Source organism: Anolis sagrei, chromosome 4, assembly GCF_037176765.1.
Source record: "Anolis sagrei isolate rAnoSag1 chromosome 4, rAnoSag1.mat, whole genome shotgun sequence".
Lineage (NCBI taxonomy): Eukaryota > Metazoa > Chordata > Lepidosauria > Squamata > Dactyloidae > Anolis > Anolis sagrei.
In genome coordinates this window covers 149,653,383-149,673,712 of record NC_090024.1, presented here as the reverse complement: position 1 = coordinate 149,673,712, position 20,330 = coordinate 149,653,383, and the positions used below count along the sequence as shown (strand labels likewise).

At 42.2% G+C, this 20,330-nt stretch overlaps 1 protein-coding gene across 3 annotated transcripts in view; it reads left to right on the top strand.

Moving 5' to 3' along the window:
* The first annotated feature begins 10,035 nt into the window (after nt 1-10,035).
* The window catches only part of FRRS1 (ferric chelate reductase 1), a 30,733-nt gene continuing 20,438 nt past the window's right edge, over nt 10,036-20,330 (top strand). For 2 of the 3 annotated variants that reach the window (XM_060773935.2, XM_067467772.1), the window contains exon 1: nt 18,139-18,210. In XM_060773935.2, the coding sequence (XP_060629918.2) occupies nt 18,190-18,210 (21 nt within the window). In that variant the 5' untranslated portion in view covers nt 18,139-18,189. Of the gene's footprint in view, nt 10,258-18,138; nt 18,211-20,330 lie in introns of those variants that run through there. The other variant, XM_060773934.2, reaches the window with a different exon arrangement.

Here is a 20,330-nt window from a genome sequence, read left to right as displayed (position 1 = left end):
TCTGTTAATAGTTTTTTTTTCTGTGCTAAACTTGTGAATTCTGATCCACATCCCAAAGCTAGTAAGAGTTTACTGATGAAGCTATCTTGTGTCATATGTTGTTCTTTTTATGGTCATTCTCAGGTGAGAAGCCCCACAAGCCTCAGGAGGGTGGCAGAGCTTTCGTCCAGAGATCCAGCCTCATCACCCCTAGTCGGCAATGTGCCAGTTTGAAGCCATTTGGCTGTGATCTGTTTAGCAAAGGCTAACAGAAAAGATGGATTTGCAGAGGCATCGGGAGACACAACATGGCCTGAAGTGAGAGCCACATGGAACAGAGGAAATCAAGAGATGGATTGCGTTTTTCTTTCTTCAACTGTCTTTATCCTTTTCTCTCTTTTTTTACACTCCCAACCAGCCTGAAATCCTGAATGCTCTGTGATGAGAAACCTATCTGATGCCTGCAAACCAGAAAGTCCTCTCTCCCTGTGTTCCCCAGTCAGCCTTCTTTTACAAAAAGAAAGAAAAGAAAAGAAATTATGTTTTTGTTTGCACCTCTGAATAGCTAATACTGAATGAAAATGAACTATTTTCTATTTGGGAACTTTCCCCCACAGTATAATGTCAGTTTTTTCTTCTGGACAATGATGTCTTTTGATCTTAGGATTTGATAATGTGTTATGGAACGTGGCAAAGGTCTGGCTGTTCTATCCTCCTCCAACCCTCCAGTCCCCCCCCTCCCCTCATGTAACCTCCCCTCCTCTCTTTTTCCTTCTATTCCATTCCCTCCCTTCCCTGTCTCCTTTCCCCTTTCTATCCTCTTCCAACTCTCCCATCCCCTTTCCCTTCCCTCCCCCTTTTGTTTCCCCCTCCCTTCTCTGTTCCCTTCTCCCTCCCCTCCCTTTCCCCTCTCCCTTTCCCCCCTCCTTCTTCCTTTCCCTCCCCTCCCCTCAGATGTAGAGTTTGAAAAACAACAAAATAAGTACACTCTCAGCCTTTGTCCCTGACAAACAGGCCTTTCCAGGTAAATAAAGGACGGTCCTCAGCTAGTCCATTGGGGTGGCTGCCTTTGCTTGAGGCGAATAGCTCTGTGCCCAGACCCAGGCCATTTAAGCAGAACGGAAAAGATATTTTACATGTAAGTGTAAGGAAAATAAAGATATAGTTTATACATTCTGTATTTGAGAAATGAGTGTAATATATATCAAAATTATGAAGAAAAAATATATAGCAGTTGTATAAATGAACAAAGGTGTTGGAATTTCTTTGTCCCCCAAGTCATTGCCTGAGGCTGGTTTTCAGTATGGCACAATAGCTGGGTGATTTACCTGTTAGCCCAGGTTAAGCAGAGGTTAGGGATTCCAACATATTGGCTATATTTCTGTTACAAATATACCATGTATACTCAAGTATAAGCCAACCTGAACATAAGGTGAGGTACCTAATTTTACCCCCAAAACTGGGAAAAACCTATTGACTCGAGGATGGGAAATGCAGCAGCTACTGGTAAATAAATATAAATAAAAATGCAATGTTCGTTTGCGGGATTAACAAAACTCAAAACCACTGGGTGAATTGACACCAAAGTTGGCCACTAGACATCTACTAACCCAAGGAGTGACCATCACCCAAAAATTGATTTTGTAATTTGGGAGTTGTAGTTGCTGGAATTTATAGTTGACCTACAATCAAAGAGCATTAAGAACACCAATGATGGAATTGAACCAAATGTGGCACACAGGACTCCCATGACCAACAGAAAACACTAGAAGAGTTTGGTGGGCATTGACCTTGAGTTTGGGAGTTGTAGTTCACCTACATCCAGAGAGCACTGTGGACTAAAACAATGATGGATCTAGACCAAACTTGGCGTGAATATTCCATATGCCCAAATATGAACACAGATGGAGTTTGGGGAAAATAGACCTTGACATTTGGGAGTTGTAGTTACTGGGATTTATAGTTCACCTACAATCAAAGAGCATTCTAAACTCCACCAACAACAGAATTGGGGCAAACTTCCCACACAGAACCCCCATGACCAACAGAAAATACTTAAGGTTATCCAGTCACCAGGGTAAGAAAACATCATCAAAGCCCTCCTGACAAAGAGCCATCCAGCCATATATATAGAGATATATATATGATTCACACACACACAGACATAGTATCATAGATTTGAAAGAGACCCCTAAAGAAGGACAATGATATGTTGCATGTTCCAGAGTAGGCAACCCAGACAATCTCCACATCAACACTGACAAAGAAACAGCAAGAAATACCATTTACCCACAAGCATAAAGACATTACATATATTAGAAACCAACAATTTCTCATTACTTTATTTTCCAGATCGCCAGACTGGGCCACAGCAACGCAAGGCAGGGGATGGCTAGTTTCAAAACAAAAACAAAAATAGATACCAATAAAATTACATTAATTGAGGCATCAATAGGTCAAATGTTTTTGCATATTTACATAAAACTGTAATTTAAGATAAGACTGTCCAATTCTGACTAAATCATTATTCTAACCTATTTGGGTTGGCTTATCATATATTCGGTATGTTAAAAATTGATCCCCAGTGTTATATACTTATTTAACTTATGCCACATCTTTCTCCCAGAACCGGATCCAAGGTGAAATTAAAAGGCAAATAGGACTTCCCACTAGCATGGATTTTAAAAGTTTCCTGTATCTTTGTCTGGGAAAAATAAATGGGGTGGTAGGTGGTGGTGGTTTCCCATAGATGTAGCAGCCTGTAAACAAAGTTGTTCTGAAAAGAGTTTATTACATCCAGAAAATGAAATACAATATTTCTTTGTGCTTTAATGAGCCGAGCATTCCTTCACACACACAATTAACAGAAGCAGGGTGCACAAATGGAGTTGCACAACAGCATTCTTTACCACTGAATAGTAGAAGTTGAAATAATTTTGTACTATATACACTTAAGCTGACCTTTACACAAGAGGCTTCTCTATGTAAACTTTAGATTCCAGAAGACTGCAAATTGCCAACCTTTGTCATTAGGATGAAAGTTCAACAGCAGGCCTGTTCAAAGGTGGTGGCACTGGGGTGGGTGGGAATCCGCTGGAAATCTTATTACAGGGACTGTGTTTATATTAATGTGTACGTTACAGCAAGAAAGGATGCATTCATAGGCTCTGAAACTCACCTTTATGGGAAGGGGGAGTTATAGGCTTTGGCAATCACACAGTTACTGAGGATGGGACTTTTTTAAACTGATGGGGTGCAGTAAGTTCTATCGTTTCTTTCAATTTTACTAATATGTTTTAAACTGTGTTAATTCCTGTATTTGGGAGAAAGGTGGTGTGCAGAAGTCATTGATACTATGTATGTGTTTAACTGTTAGAGTATATATTTGTGTTTGTAACAGTAGCTAAAACTAGAGTTATTTTGTTTGAATCTGCAGTGAGCGTTGCCAAGGAGACCAGGCAGGCTAGCTCAGGTGAGTGAGAAGTGGGCGGAGCCAAGCAGAAAACGTTATGTGCGTCTTTGGAAAAAGGGGCAGTGTGTGAGTGAGTGTGGAGGCTTGAAAAAGCCTGGGAGAGAGGTGTGTGTGAGCAGCTGGAGGTTTTTCAGTCTAGAAGGGCTGAAGAGAGAAACCTGGCCAGTTTTTTTTAGTCAAGGAAGACTAAAGAAAGCTTGTTAGGATCCCTCGTCAAGGAAGGACTAGAGATCAGAGATTTGATCAAGGAAAGATCAAATTGGAAGGCTATTCATAGTAGGAAACATTGTTCACTAAAGAGCTTCATCTCAGTAAAAGTTAGCCACGAGCTGTGTTATTTGGAAGAGTGGACTGTATTACAAACCAAGTGATATTCAAAGTTCTATAAGTTATTTAACAGCCTGCAACCATACGCTTTGTACACAATAAACTTGTTATCTTTTGTTGAAGACTGTCTCATCTCAATTAATCTGCGTCTGTAAAGCCAGATCTCATCGGTGGTACCTCAAATACCTCACGTTGGTGGCAGTTACCTTAATTTACAAGTAATAATTGGCCTCCTCTATAATATATTCTTATACACAATTGAGGCCTGAGATTAATTCCCTCCTTAATCTTCCACACCTGTACAATTGGTTCGCGCATAACTGTACAGGTGGTAAATCCTAAACAGTAAGGTAAAGGTAAAGGTTTCCACTGACATTAAGTCTAGACATGTCCAACTCTGGGGGTTGGTGCCCATCTCCATTTCTAAGCTGAAGAACCGGCATTGTCTGTAGACACCTCCTAGGTCATGTGGCCAGCATGACTGTATGGAGCGCCATTACTTTCCTGCTGAAGCGGTACCTATTGATCTACTCACATTTGCATGTTTTTGAACTGCTAAATTGGCAGAAGGTGGGTCTAACAGCGGGAGCTCAACCCGCTCCCCAGATTTGAACCGCCAACCTTTCGGTCAGCAAGTTCAGCAGCTCAATGGTTTAACCCACTGCACCACTAGGGGGCCTTAACAGTAAATAAATTCAGTTAATGCTTCTAGAACAGGGGTCTTCAAACATTTTAAACAGAGGGCCTGGTCACAGTCCCTCAAACTGTTGGAGGACCGGATTATAATTTGAAAATAACGTGAATGAATTCCTATGCACACTGCATATATCTTATTTGAAGTGCAAAAACACTTAAAAACAATACAATAATTAAAATGAAAAACAATGTAAACAAAAATAAACGTATTAGTATTTCAGTGGGAAGTGTGGGCCTGCTTTTGGTTGATGAGATAGGATTATTATTTGTTGTTGTTGTGTACTTTCAAATCATTTCACCTGAGCAAGGGCCAGGTAAATGACCTTGGAGGGCCATATTTGGCCCTCGGACCTTAGTTTGAGGACCCCTGTTCTAGAACATGGCCATATAGCCCAAACAACAACCCAGTGATTCAAGCCATGAAAGCCTTCAACAATAAATTCAATTAAATAAAACCCACTGGGCGAGCCACATACTCTCAACCCCAGGAAAACCCATGCTAAGTTTTTTTTTAGGGTCATCTTAAGTCAGAAATGACTTGCAGGCACATAACAGCAGCTTGCTGCTTCTGTTTTTAAAATGGGCCTAAATTTATATTTGCTCCTTTCTCTTTTTCAGGCTTTAAATTTTGAGACACTTATTGTGGAAGGTGACATACAAAAAAAGGCAATAATGATGAAAAAGGAAAAAAAATGTTTTGACTAATCTCTTTATTAAAAAAACGAATCCATGTTATAATTTCAATATAACCATAGAGTTCTGTTATAGAACTCCAGTATGCTGATGACAACATCATCTGTGCGCATTCAGAAGAAGATCTACAAGCCACTCTAAACACCTTCGTAGAAGCATACGAGAAGCTCGGCCTATCATTGAACATCGAGAAAACCGAAGTGCTGTTACAGCAGACACCAGCCAACCCCTCTCCAATGCCAGCGATACAGCTTAATGGTGTAACATTAGAAAATGTTGATCATTTCCGTTACATTGGCAGCCACCTCTCCACCAAAGTCAACATCGACACCTAAATACAACACCGCCTGAGCTCTGCTAGTACAGCATTTTTCCAAATGAAGCAGAGAGTGTTTGATGACTGGGAAAGCCGTAGGGATACCAAGGTGCTTGTCTATAATGCTATTGTCCTCCCAACCCTGCTATATGCCTGCGAAACGTGGACTGTCTACAGGCGTCACATGCAACTCCTGGAACGATTCCATCAGCGCTGTCTCCGGAAAATCCTGCAAATCTTTTGGGAAGACAGGCGGACAAACATCAGCGTGCTGGAAGAAGCAAAGACCACCAGCATCGAGGTAATGGTCCTCCACCATCAACTCATCTGGACTGGCCACATTGCCCGGATGCTCGACCACCGCCTCCCATAGCAGTTGCTCTACTCCAAACTCATGAACGGAAAATGGAATGTTGGTGGACAGGAAAAGAGATTTAAAGATGGGCTCAAAGCCAACCTTAAAACTCTGGCATAGACACTGAGAACTGGGAAGCCCTGGCCCTTGAGCGCTCCAGATGGAGGTCAGCTGTGACCAGCAGTGCTGCAGAATTTGAAGAGGCACGAATGGAGGGTGAAAGAGAGAAATGTGCCAAGAGGAAGAAGCGAGACCGCCTCCCACCTGGAAACCAATGCCCTCACTGTGGGAGAAGATGCAGGTCAAGAATAGGGCTCCACAGCCACCTACAAACCCACCCCAGGACACCGAACTTGGAGGACTATCATCCTCTGACTACAAGGGATTGCCTAAGCAAAGTAAGTAAGTAAGAATAACCATAGAGAGTAAAAGCATGCCTAATTGACATTAGAATGAACTAATAAATTTACATTAATGTAAACTGATGGTTAAAGAATGATACTGAAACCTAAACACATTGCTTCAAAGCAATAAAAATTCTCAGAACAAATTTGAATGGTTAAGGAAGAAGGAGCTTATCTATTGCTATTGCACAAGATTAGAATAAAGACAAAAGGAAACATTTTTGAGTCATCCCCCTGAATGATTGCTTTCTCACAGAAGACATTTTAAAGATAGTCACTCTGAGTACAAACATAGATAACAGCATTTTGTAACAGGCAAAATAATGCAAAATTATTAGTTCATTCTAATGTCAATTAAGCATGCATTTACTCTCTATGGTTATATTGAAATTATAACATAGATTCGTTGCACACAAGATCTTTAGTCTTCTCTGCAAAGAGTGCTGATGCCTCACTAAACTACAATTCCCAGGATCCCACAGACACTGAGTTAGGGCAGTTCAGGTGGTGTCAATCTCCTTTAATTCTATAGGGTAGCAGACATCCTTAGTAGTCTTTCTTCAGCCTATCCCTGTTTTACTCAGGGCACCTCTACAAATCAGTGCAGGTTAAAACCACTTGAATTACCTTGGTGAAAAGTCATGGGATCCTAGGAGTTGGAGTTTGATGAGGCACTAATGATGAGGCATCATCTGAATCAGATAAGAATTACCTAGTAATTCTTATCTGAGATCTAGGTGATGACTACAGGATGGAGTGTGGTTTCTGAGATGAATGGCTGTGTTCTAGCAGCATTTTCTCCTGACATTTTGCTGCATCTGTGGCTGGCATCTTCAGAGGATCTCAGAGGAAGATGCCAGCCACAGATACAGGCAAAACATAAGGACAAAACACCTAATAATAATAATAATAATAATAATAATAATAATAATGCCAAAAGATCTCAGCTGGCATTTGGAAACAGCTGATGACTCAAAATGCAGACTGTGCAAGGAAGCTGATGAAACCATGGACCATATCCTGAGCTTTTGCAAGAAAATCACACAGACGGATTACAAACAAAGACACAACTTTGTGGCCCAAATTATTCACCAGAACTTATGTCACAAGTACCACCTGCCAGCAGCAAAGAATTGGTGGGATCATAAACCTGCAAAGGTCATGGAAAATGAACATGCAAAAATACTGTGGGACTTTCGAATCCAGACTGACAAAGTTTTGGAACACAACACGCCAGACATCACGATTGTGGAAAAGAAAAAAGTCTGGATTACTGATGTCGCCATACCAGGTGACAGTTGCATTGAGGAAAAACAACAGGAAAAACTCAGCCGCTATCAAGACCTCAAAATTGAACTGCAAAGGCTCTGGCATAAACCAGTACAGGTGGTCCCAGTGGTCATTGGCACACTGGGTGCCGTGCCAAAAGATCTCAGCCAGCATTTGGAAACAATAAACATTGACAAAATCACGATCTGTCAACTGCAAAAGGCCACTTTACTTGGATCTGCGCACATCATTCAAAAATACATCATACAGTCCTAGACGCTTGGGAAGTGTTCGACTTGTGATTTTGTGATACGAAATCCAGCATATAGATCTCATTTGCTGTGACATACTGTGTTTTTATGTCAATAAAATAATAATAATAATAATAATAATAATAATAATAATAACATTGTTTATATCCCACCACCATTTCCCAAAGGGACTTGGGGTGAATGGCAAAACAGCACATATTAGTGTTAAACATATAATTCAAATCATGCATATCTCAGTGATTCTGGCCGTGAAAGCCTTTGGCAATACAACTGTGTTTCAAATGCTTTATTTTTTTTAATTTAATTTGTATTTTAAAGGGTGGGCAATGGGAGGGGGAAGGGAGGATGTATTTTAGTGTTTATTTTATTTTATTTCATTTTCACTGTGGGGTTTTAAGTTGAATTCTTTTGAAAGCTTAATAATAATAATAATAATAATAATAATAATAATAATGATAATTTATCGTGTCAGTAGCAACCAGACAATTGTATTACATTTTTAACAAAATTTTAACAAACAGACAAAACAGCTTGGTAGTTGATTTAATGTCCTTTGACCAGTAGCTGGCCACTTGGAGTGCCTCTGGTGTTGCTGCAAGGAGGTCCTCCATTGTGCATGTGGCGGGGCAAAGGTTGCATTGTAATAGGTGGTCAGTGGTTTGCTCTTCTCCACACTCGCATGTTGTGGATTCCACTTTGTAGCCCCATTTCTTGATGCCCTCTGGCATCTCGTGGTGCCAGAGGGCAGTCTGTTCAGCGCCTTCCAAGTTGTCCAGTCTTCTGTGTGCCCAGGGGGGAGTCTCTCATTTAGTATCAGCCATTGATTGAGGTTCTGGGTTTGAGCCTGCCACTTTTGGACTCTCGCTTGCTGAGGTGTTCCAGCGAGTGTCTCTGTAGATCTTAGAAAATTATTTTTTGATTTAAGTCGTTGACGTGCTGGCTGATACCCAAACAAGGGATGAGCTGGAGATGTCTCTGCCTTGATCCTTTCACTATTGGCTGCTACTTCCCGGCGGATGTCAGGGAATACCGGCTAAACAGTGTAATTCAGTGGTTCTCAACCTGGGGTCCCCAGATGTTTTTGGCCTTCAACTCCCAGAAACCCTAACAGCTGGTAAATTGGCTGGGGATTTCTGGGAGTTGTGGGCCAAAAACATCTGGGGACCCCAGGTTGAGGACCACTGGGTAATTTCTCCAGTGGTGTAGGGCGCAGACACCCCGTGATAATGCGGCATGTCTCATTAAGAGCCACATCCACGGTTTTAGTGTGGTCAGAGGCGGCCCTAGGTAATTTTCAACTGTAAGCAAACAGTATCCACCCCCCCCCCCCCAACCAATCACTGATATATATTTTCTGTTCGTCGTGGGAGTTCTATGTGCCATATTTGGTTCAATTCCATCATTGGTGGAGTTCAGAATGCTCTTTGATTTTAGGTGAACTATACATCCCAGTAACTACAACTCGCATATGTCAAGGTCTCAAGAGCGCCCCTGGGCAAAATCAACTATACTGCAAATGCTTACTTTGCGTAATGGGTTGAGCCGCCCCTGAGTGTGGCGAGATGTGTTCCACACTGGGCATGCATACTCAGCAGCAGAGTAGCATAGTGCAAGGGCAGATGTCTTCACTGTGCCTGGTTGTGATCCCCAGGTTGTGCCAGTCAGATTTCGTATGATATTGTTTCTAGCACCCGCTTTTTGCTTGATTTTCAGGCAGTGCTTCTTGTAGGTAAGAGCACGGTCCAATAATAATAATAATAATAATAATAATAATAATAATACAACCGCCACATTTCTACAGCATCTATGGCAATATTAAAGTGATATCAGGCTGGATTCATTCTGTAGTGTAGATGCACCTTAAGTGTCCTTCAATATGCTGCAGAGATCAACCAGTTGAGCAGTTTTCCTTACCTCCAAGGAAATGAATACACCTGGGGCCTCATCACACTAGAGAAAAAAAATCACTTAAAATCTGGTTTCTGCCTCCTGCAGAATTCTGTGTTTTGTAGTTTAGGGAGAAGCCTTTAACATCCTCTCCAAACGACAAACCCCAGAATTCTGCAAGAGGCAGAAACCGTGTTTTAAGTGGATTATTTTTTCTTTCTAGTGTGATGAGGTTTCCATGTTTTTTAAAAGTGGTGTCGTTTTCTCAATAGATCTCCAGATTCCCTCGTCCATAGAAGTTGCTCCCCCTTGCAGCAATTGTTATTTCAGGGCGTGTTTGCTCCCTGGTGAGGTTCAGGCTGGGCTCCACCCACGAAGAGAGTTTATCAGGGAACCAGGAAGAGCCGGGCTGACTGAAGGCTCAGCGTGAAGGGAAGAAGAGCACTGACAGCTCGCACACCTTCCTTCGGAGGAGTCTGCATGTTGGGAGTGGTAGTCCCTCCTACCTTGTGCAGAGCCGCCTGCGCTTTACAGGTTGGTGCAAAAGCAAAACTACCCTTAGGCACCACGGGCTGCAGTTTGACAAGGTAAGAAACACGTGTGTGTTGTGTGTTTTCGCCTTCAGAGGTTGCGTCTTGGTGTTTTGAAAAAATGCAAACAAAGAAGAGACACAATGCGGCTCTGGGCGGCTTTCTTTGGGTTGGTGTGCTTTTTAAAACAAAGCAGAGTTGCTCCAATATAGGCACAGACTGAATGCAGTTTGACACCACTTGTGTCCCTTCCACACAGCTGAATAAAATCTCACATTATCTGCTTTGAACTGGAATATATGGCAGTGTGGACTAAGGGCCCTTCCACACAGCTATATAACCCAGAATATCAAGGCAGAAAATCCCACAATATCTGCTTTGAACTGGGTTATTTGAGTCCACACTGCCATATCTCCCATTTTATTTATTTACGACATTTATATGCCGCCCTTCTCACCCCGAAGGGTGACAACGCCTCAGCAAGCAAGAGTCCAAAAGTGGTAGGCTCAAACCCAGAACCTCAATCAATGGCTGATACCAAATGAGAGACTCCCCCCCACCGGGCACACAAAAAACTGGGCGACTTGTTCAGCAGTGGAACTCTCTGCCCTGGAGTGTGGTGGAGGCTCCTTCTTTGGAAGCTTTTAAACAGAGGCTGGATGGCCATCTGTTTGGGGTGCTTTGAATGAAAATTTCCTGTTTCTCAGCATGGGGTTGGACTGGATGGCCCATGAGGTCTCTTCCAACACTATGATTCAAAGATTGGTTCTGCAGGTTTGTTTTTAAGTTGAATTTGTATTTAAGTAGGAACAGGTACATTTTTAAAGAAATCTTTCCTGATACATTCCAGATATGTGATGAATCTATCAGTAGACCCCATTCTATCTTTTGCCAACTCCAATTCTTATGAATTGTGCCTGACCTTTGGTCCTCCAGGTGTTTTGGACTTCAGTTCCCAAAATGTGTAATGATTGGACAAGCTGCCCAGAGTTCTAGGAGTCAGAGTCTCAGACACTGAATTAAAGCCTTAAGTTAGAGATTTGTGTTCTTTGTTCCCTTTCTGCTCCCTATTTATCTTTTTCTTTGTGACTACTCATTTTCCTCTCTTGAGTTTCCAACATGGCACTCTGATTCATTTTGTTGTGACCTCCTGCAAGAGCATCTGCTTAATAAAGTTCTTATATATCAGTTGTATTCTTTGGATCAGCCTGAAATTTATCAATTATGTACAGTTGAATTTATTACTTTTAGGGACATAGCCAAGTAAACCTTTTAAGTGCCCCCCCCCCCCATTATGCTTGAATCATTACATTATTACTTCATAACACTAAAGAAAAAATCAACTTGAAATCCAGTTTCTGCCTCTTGCAGAATTCTGGGGTTTGTAGTTTATTTATTTATTATTTATTTATTTATTTCTTGCATTTATTAACCGCCGCTCTCAGCCCTAGGGCGACTCGTGGCGGTGTACAATACAAAAAAGACACTTTACAAAGCAATCAGGACAACAAACTAACATCACTAATACACAACATTTAAATTACACTAAAAATCCGCTGCGTCATATTATGGAATCATAATCAATCTCGTAGTCGTAAATTCATTCCGGTTGTCATTTCCAGTAACATAGCACTCAGTTGAAAGCCTGCTCGAAGAGCCACGTCTTCAGGCCCTTACGAAAGGCCATGAGGGAGGGCGCCTGTCTGATGTCAGCAGGGAGGGAGTTCCACAGCCGGGGGGCCACCACCGAGAAGGCCCTCTCTCTCGTCCCCGCCAGACGTGCCTGTGAGGCAGGCGGGATCGAGAGAAGGGCCTCCCCAGATGATCTCAAGGTCCTCGTGGGCTCGTAGGCCGAGATGCGGTCCGTAAGGTATTTTGGGCCGGAACCGTTTAGGGCTTTGTAGGATAACACCAGCACCTTAAATTGGGCCCGGTAGCAAATCGGCAGCCAGTGGAGCTGGAACAACAAGGGCGTTGTGTGCTCCCTGCGTCCTGCTCCTGTTAACAACATGGCTGCCGCGCGCTGGACGAGCTGAAGCTTCCGGGCCGTCTTTAAGGGCAGCCCCACGTAGAGAGCGTTGCAGTAGTCCAGACGGGATGTGACCAGAGCGTGTACCACCGTGGCCAAGTCAGACTTCCCAAGGTACGGGAGCAGTTGGCGCACAAGCCGAAGCTGTGCAAATGCTCCCCTGGTCACCGCTGAAACCTGGGGATCCAGGCTCAACGATGAATCCAGGATCACACCCAAGCTGCGAACCTGCGCCTTCAAGGGGAGTGCAACCCCATCCAGCACAGGCTGTAACCCTATACCCTGCTCGGCCTTGCGACTGACCAGGAGTACCTCTGTCTTGTCTGGATTTAATTTCAGTTTGTTCGCCCTCATCCAGACAATTACAGCGGCCAGGCACCGGTTCAGGACTTCGACAGCCTCCTTAGTAGCAGGTGGAAAGGAGTGACAGAGCTGGACATCATCTGCGTACAGATGACACCGCACCCCGAAACTCCGGATGATCTCACCCAGCGGCTTCATGTAGATATTAAACAGCATGGGGGACAATATAGAGCCCTGTGGTACCCCACAGGTCAAAGGCTGTGGGGTTGAACAGGAGTCCCCCAATAACACCTTCTGGGTACGACCCTCCAGAAATGACTGGAGCCACCGCAAAGCAGTGCCCCCAAGACCCATTTCCGCAAGGCGCCCCAGAAGGATACCGTGGTCGACGGTATCGAAGGCCGCTGAGAGGTCCAGGAGCACCAACAGGGACACACTCCCCCTGTCTAGCTCCCGGCGCAGATCATCCACTAAGGCGACCAAGACCGTCTCGGTACCATGTCCTGGTCTGAAACCAGACTGTGCCGGATCCAGATAATCCGTGTCTCTCAAGAATACCTGGAGTTGTGAGGCCACCACGCTTTCCATGACTTTGCCCAAGAAGGGAAGATTGGAAACAGGCCGAAAGTTGTCAAATTTAGTGGGGTCCAGTGATGGTTTTTTCAACAGCGGCTTTATAATAGCCTGTTTTAGGCTCGCTGGAATCTTGCCTTCCCGAAGGGAGGCATTAACCACCACCGTTACCCACTCAGCCAATCCCCCTCTGGCCTCCTTCAGAAGCCAGGATGGGCAGGGGTCTAGGATGGACGTGGTGGGCCTCATTCCTCCAAGTATCTTGTCCACATCCTCGGGCTTCACAAGCTGAAAAGAATCCATCAAAACAGGACAAGCAGGTGCTCGTGTCACATCCACAGAGACTGCATTTAATATGGTGTCCAGCCCAGAACGGATCAAAGCGACTTTGTCTGCAAAGAACCGAGCAAATGCTTCACAGCGCGTGGCCGAATTGTCAGGGCTCCCGCCTGAGGTGGCGGGAGTCAAAAGACCTCTGACAATCCGAAACAACTCCGCCGGACGGTTTTTTGCAGACGCAATAGTGGCCGCAAGGAAAGTTTTCTTTGCGGCTTTTATTGCCGCGGCATATGCCCTTAGAAAGGACACAAACCGTGCTCGGTTTGGCTCGCTTGGGTCCGAGCGCCACACGCTCTCTAGTTCCCTCTTCCTTCGCTTCATCGCTGCCAGCTCCTCAGTGAACCAAGGAGCTGGTTTAGCTCGGTTACTTGAGAGGGGACGTTCCGGAGCGATCATGTCAATTGCCCTGGTCATCTCCCCATTCCAGAGAGCGACCAAGGCCTCGACATGATCACCTGCCGAGGTAGCGGGAAAGTCCCCAAGAGCCATCAGGAATCCATTCGGATCCATAAGTCTCCTGGGGCGGACCATCTTAATGGGTCCTCCACCTTTGCGGAGGTTAGGGGGCGCAGTGAGCCTAAATCTGATCAGGAAGTGGTCGGTCCATGGCAACGGAGAGATGAATAACTCCTCCACCCCGCCACCCTGCTCCCATCCCTGGCAGAAAACCAAGTCCAATGTATGTCCAGCACAGTGGGTGGGGCCAGTTATTCGTTGGGACAGCCCCATGGTTGCCATGGCGGACATGAAGTCCTGAGCCGCTCCTGTGAGGGTCGCCTCGGCATGGATGTTGAAGTCCCCCAGCACAAGAAGCCGTTGAGACTCCAACGCCAGGCTCGAGACCACCCCCGCTAGCTCAGGTAGGGAGACTGTTTAGTGAGGCTGTTAAAGGCACCTCCCTAAACTACAAACCCCAGAATTCTGTAGGAGGCAGCAACCAGATTTAAAGGGGATTTTTTCTCTAGTGTGATGAGAGGGAATCTCTAAGGCCTCTTCTACACTGCCATATAACATCCGGATTATCTGCTTTGAACTGGACTATATGACAGTGTGGACTCATATAATCCAATTCAAAGCAAATAATGTGGATTATCTTCTGTGATAATCTGGATTATATAGCAGTATGGAAGCAGCCTACAGCTTCATCTGCACTGCCATATAATTCTGTTGAACTGCACTATGAGTCTACACTGACTATATAATGCGGTTTCAAATGGTATTTTAAGATAGTGCAGATGGAGCCTAAGTATCAGCAAGCTTGCAGATTGTTGACCTGGGATAAACAAATTACTTTATGCTGTATTGGGGGCAGCGGGAGGAAAGCTTTGAACTTCCAGATGTTTTGAATGTTGTACTTCATAATCCTCTCCCAAATCAACATCTGGGAGATAAATCTGAAACACAACCATATAACCCAGAATATCAAGGCAGATAATCCACAATATCTGCTTTGAACTAAGTTATCTGAGTCCACACTGCCATATACCCCAGTTCAAAGCAGATAATGTGGGATTTTATTCAGCTGTGTGATAGAGGCCCCAGATTCCTCTTTGTTCTTGAATGAAATAAGATGTGAGGCTGGAGATCTCTGCATGATTACAACCTGTGGAAATAGCTGAAATAGATGATCTGGTCTAACCTGTCCCAAAATGGCTGGAAAATCTAACTCAACATTTAAAGAACGACGAAGAAGAACTTATTTTGTAGATAAGCAACTGAATCTTAATTACTCAAGTATTTTTACCCGTTCAATATTTTTCTAATGATAAGAATTGGAACATGAGAGAAAGAACAATGATGTTCCAAATCACCAATGGTGTCTGTGGACTTCATACTGGTAAATCTATTCTGTGGTTTTAGACTGAATTTAAAAATAGCTGTCCAAGCTGCTGAATTTTTTCTTGTAGGAGAGCCACCAAATAGCTGCTGACACAGTGCTAGCAATACACTTTATTGAGCAGGCAAAATACCTTTGTTCCCTACCTCAAAATACACAGTCAAATCTGTAGTCCAATAATAAATTGAGAAAATTCATAATTGGGTTGCTGTGAGTTTTCTGGGCTGTATGGCCATGTTCTAGAAGCATTCTCTCCTGATGTTTCACCCACATCTAAGGCAAGCATCCTCAGAGGTTGTGAGGTCTCAGAGGTTGTCTTCCATAAATATGGGTGAAAAGTCAGGAGATAATGCTTCTGGAACATGGCCATACAGCCCAGAAAACTCACAGCAACTCACAGCCTTCAACAATACAAATTCATAATTATTTCTAAAATTTGTTTTACTAGTCCTGGGCTCCATGAAACTTTGTGGATAGAATATCCAATAACAATTTGCAAGATGAAAACCATTTGTCTTGGGCATGACTGTGTCTTTTCCAAAGGTTTTGACTGTTTTTCAGTCCTTGCCTAAACTTAACGTGAAATCCAATTTATTCTTCAATTACAATAGAGACAGGACTTGACCATTTTGGTTAATTCAGTGGACCTTCTATATTTGTTGTTAATAATTGAACTAAACCCATTGATACCAGCTTTTTGGAAGAAGATAGAGATATATGAATAAGAGGGAATAAGCAGAAGGTGGTGCATTTATTAATAAATACACATTTCCTAGTTTCTGAGTCCTAAAGTAAATGATGTTTTTTGTCTAATTAAACAATGACCATGAACAGTGAATCTGAATACAAACAAACATATCATTTGGTTTGCTCTGTACAAATACATTCTTGTTTGTGTAGTGAGCCTTTTGCTCTAGAAATGTTGGTCTCTTTCAACAGTGTCTTGTCAGTTTCAGCTAGCTTTATCAGGCGAAAACTCATTTGACTGACTCAACCTCTTTTTATGGAGCCCAGCTTATAAAGTCCACATGCAGAATTAGCAATTGGCTGTTAGTTTGTGTTTCTCTATAGCAAATAAATGACAGCATTCTTTGTCTTAATGTATTATGCCTTAAAATAAAATGCCAGTGTGTGGTGTTCAGTAAGTTGTTCTTACTTTCTGTGCACAGGGAGGATTTTTCTCTCTCAACTTGATTCCTTTCAAAATTATGATTAATAAGAGATGTTAGTGTAGAAAAAAATTAATTGCTTCAAAAAGATGTTATCGTTGACAGCGTTCTAACTACAAGGTAATGCTGAAATGGCAATTGAGGTTAAGATCATCTGGGGAGGCCCTGCTCTCAGTCCCACCTCCGTCGCAAGTGTGGTTGGAGGGGATGAGAGACCGGACCTTCTCAGTGGTGTCTCCTCAGCGCTGGAACTCTCCCCAGTGAGATTAGATCAGTGTCCTCCCTCCTGGCCTTTAGAAAGATAACAAAGATGTGGTTGTGGGATCAATTCTTTATTTATTTATTTATTTATTTGCATTATTTCTATCCCACCCATATCAGCCTGAAGGTGACTCAGGACAGTATATATAGTTGGCACAATTCGATGCCATAAAAATACATACATTAATAAACAAAAGAAACATTATAGTGCATTTAAACATAAAAACAGTGCATAATAACAGTTTAAAAAACTATGTTCTCTCATTCAAATCCTCATCCGTTCCATCATCTTGGGCTGTTCCTTTGGCTAATAAATAATACTGTGCAAATAATAAATAAGGATCATGTGCAATAACAATTTGGAATGGCTATGGTATACACTTTCTGGATCATGGCATTTTAATGTTTATACTAGGATGATTTTATGCTTGTCTGAATGTTTAAATGTTATGCATGTCTTATGTTTAATGATTTTAATTGATTTTAAGTTCATAGTTATATGTAGTAATTAGTTATTATTATTATTTTGTCTATTTTTATGTTGGCATTGAATTGTTGCCATTATTATGTTGTAAACCGCCTTGAGTCCCCCCGGGGTGAGAAAGGCGGTATATAAATACAGTTAATAAATAAATAAAGTGATCATAATAACACGAGTTCCCATACCATATCAATACCATTCAAATAACTGTCTGTCAAATGAACATGGAATGTATTAAACCAAAGTGTTATCCTCCCTCCCTTGTTAATTGAATTAATGTTTAAAATCCAATAGAAAAACTCAAGAATGTATACTAAAACTTCAGGAATACAAAAAATAAATAAAAAGAAAATGTGAAGAAAATATTACGAGGGCATTTGCCCAAGGCCTTCCAGAGATCTTGGGAAAATGCCCTCATAATCCCCATGGGTATTGACTAATGGTCATGTAACTGGGCATGATGGGAGATGTTGGCCAACTCTGGAGAAGGAGGAAAGAAAGAAGGATGGAAAAATGGAAGTGCAGGAGAGAACTCTTGTGTCAGACTTCTTCACACACACAAGGAAGGGCCCTCAGAAAGCTGAACACCTTCCTTTCTCTTGATGGTTCTAGTCTTTCCTCTAGTGCAGTGGTTCTCAACCTGGGGTCCCCAGATGTTTTTGGCCTTCAACTTCCAGAAATCCTAATAGCTAGTAAACTGACTGGAATTTCTGGGAATTGTAGGCCAAAAACATCTGGGGACCCCAGGTTGAGAACCACTACTCTAGTGATGCCACTGTCACACCAAAAGCCCTTCTAATCAGACTTCTCTATCAATATGCTTATGAAACAGAGCTTTTCTCTTATCAAAAGTCTCCATATGTCTATTTGGGAGGAGCACCTGCAAGTGGAAGAACACTTAATCGTCAGAGTTAAGAAAGGCATGGTTTCAGCTGTCTGAGCCCCTTTCTGTATCATTTCTTTACATTCTACTGTTCCCTTGAATTCCTTAGACTTGATGAAGAATCCATTTCCCCAGGTTTGTCTTACTATATGGTTCTTGATAAGTAGAGCTATGAGACCAAGCTTAGGAGTGTATCTGGTATACTTTAGGTGTGCAGCGGCTGACTTGCTCTCAGTAGATTGTGAATAGATGTAGGCTGCAATATTATACTATTTTCCTAAATGAATGTAAATCTTGCTCAGTTTTATATACCATGTGAATGAATCATGAAAGTCTGGTAGAATGAAGTTCACATGATACTCTGAAAAGCACCTCATGTTTTACCAGCCTGTGGTTGTATTTCTTGGTCAAGCTTCTACTTTCCCCCAATTCCCCAGCTAACTTTGAGTTCTTTCCTATTGAAATCTTCATCCTTAACTTTGTATTGTTCTTTGATCCTAACAATATTATGTATTATTTTTTACACTATTTAAGCTTTTTTCTTTCTTTCCAATAATGTGTCCATTTCATTTATATGGATGCTACCCTCAAAGCAGATCCTGGCTGATCTTGGAAGTTAAATAGTGTCAGCCCTAGTTAATGTTTGGATAAGAGACTACCAATGAATACCAGCTGCTTTAGGCTTTATTTTAGGGGAAAGAAGTGGCGAAACTACCTCTGAGTAGTCCTTGCTAAATTAAAACTATGAAATTCATGATTTTGTACTAAATTGATAGGTGATTTAAAGGCACATATACACACAGGGATGTTTTAAGTGTTCTTCCAATGATATATTCGTATTGGATTTGGTATGTCTTGACATTTTGTATGTACCCTTGTGACAGCAGTGTGAGAGGGGCTAACACAGAATGGTTTGTAGATGTCTAGCTTGTTTAACCAGCAAGCTGCTTGTCATAGATATTGATAATGAGAGGTCATGGCAATTGTATTTAAATTGTGGGTGATTGTAACTTACGTGAATCAGCACATGGCAATATAAATACAAAATATGAGACACTATAGCACAGTTATCTGTTCCAATCTGTAACCAAAATGTATTTGGTAATGAAGACATTTTTGCCATGCTAAGTATGCTACAGTATAAATAATATATAATATGGGACACTATAGCACAGTTATCTGTTCCAGTCTGAATCAACATTGTAACCAAAATGTCTTTGATAATGAAGACATTTGTTGCCAGGATAAGTAAAAGTATGTTAAAAACCTATGTGGTGGAAGCTCCTTCCTTGGAAGCTTTTAAACAGAGGCTGGATGGCCATCTGTCAGGGGTGCTTTGATTGTGCCTTTCATGCATAGTAGGGGGTTGGACTGGATGGCCCATGTGGTCTCTTCCAACTCTATTTTCTATTATTCTATCAGTGCTTTGAAAAAAGTAAAGTATTATTTAGTGAGTAAAATAATGTAACTGTTAAATTCTCATTAGATCTAGTATATAGTTGTTGTGTTGACATCGTTTCTCAGTGATTAACTTAAAATGGATTGTCTTATTATATGCAAACAGGCATGGGGCAGAATTTTCTTTGTCTAGGATAGGAATGGGAGTCATGCTTCCTCCAGATGTGGTTGGACTGTAGGTCCTAGCATTCTTTACCATTGGCTGCACTGGCTAATGTTGCTGTGGCCTGCAGTCCAGTAGCACTTAGATGGCTACGTGATTCACACCCATGAACTAGGGCCTACTGCACCATGATATTGGGGCCAAAAATATTAATGGAAAGTTAGGACAATTAAATTACTGAATGAAAGAAAATGCAGTCATGATTAAATGAACATTGTTATTGTTAATTGCCATCCAATCAACCCTGGCTTATGGTAATCCTCTAAATGAGAGATCTCCAAGACAGCCAGTTATTATCACTCTTGTATTGTCAAAGGCTTTCACGGCCGGAATCACTGGGGTTTTGTGTGGTTCCCAGGCTGTATGGCCATGTTCTAATAGCATTTTCTTCTGATGTTTAGCCTGAAGATGCCAACCACAGATGCAGACAAAACATCAGGAGAAAATGCTGCCACACAGCCCGGAAATCACACAACATTCCATTAACAACCTTGCTAAGGTTCTGCAAACTCTGGGCCCTTTGAGATAGGCTCCATAACCCAGGATGTAGTCCCAGGTTTTCTGTTTATCCCAGACGTGGACTCATATAATCCAGTATAAAACAGAAAACCTGGGATCATATCCTGGGATATAG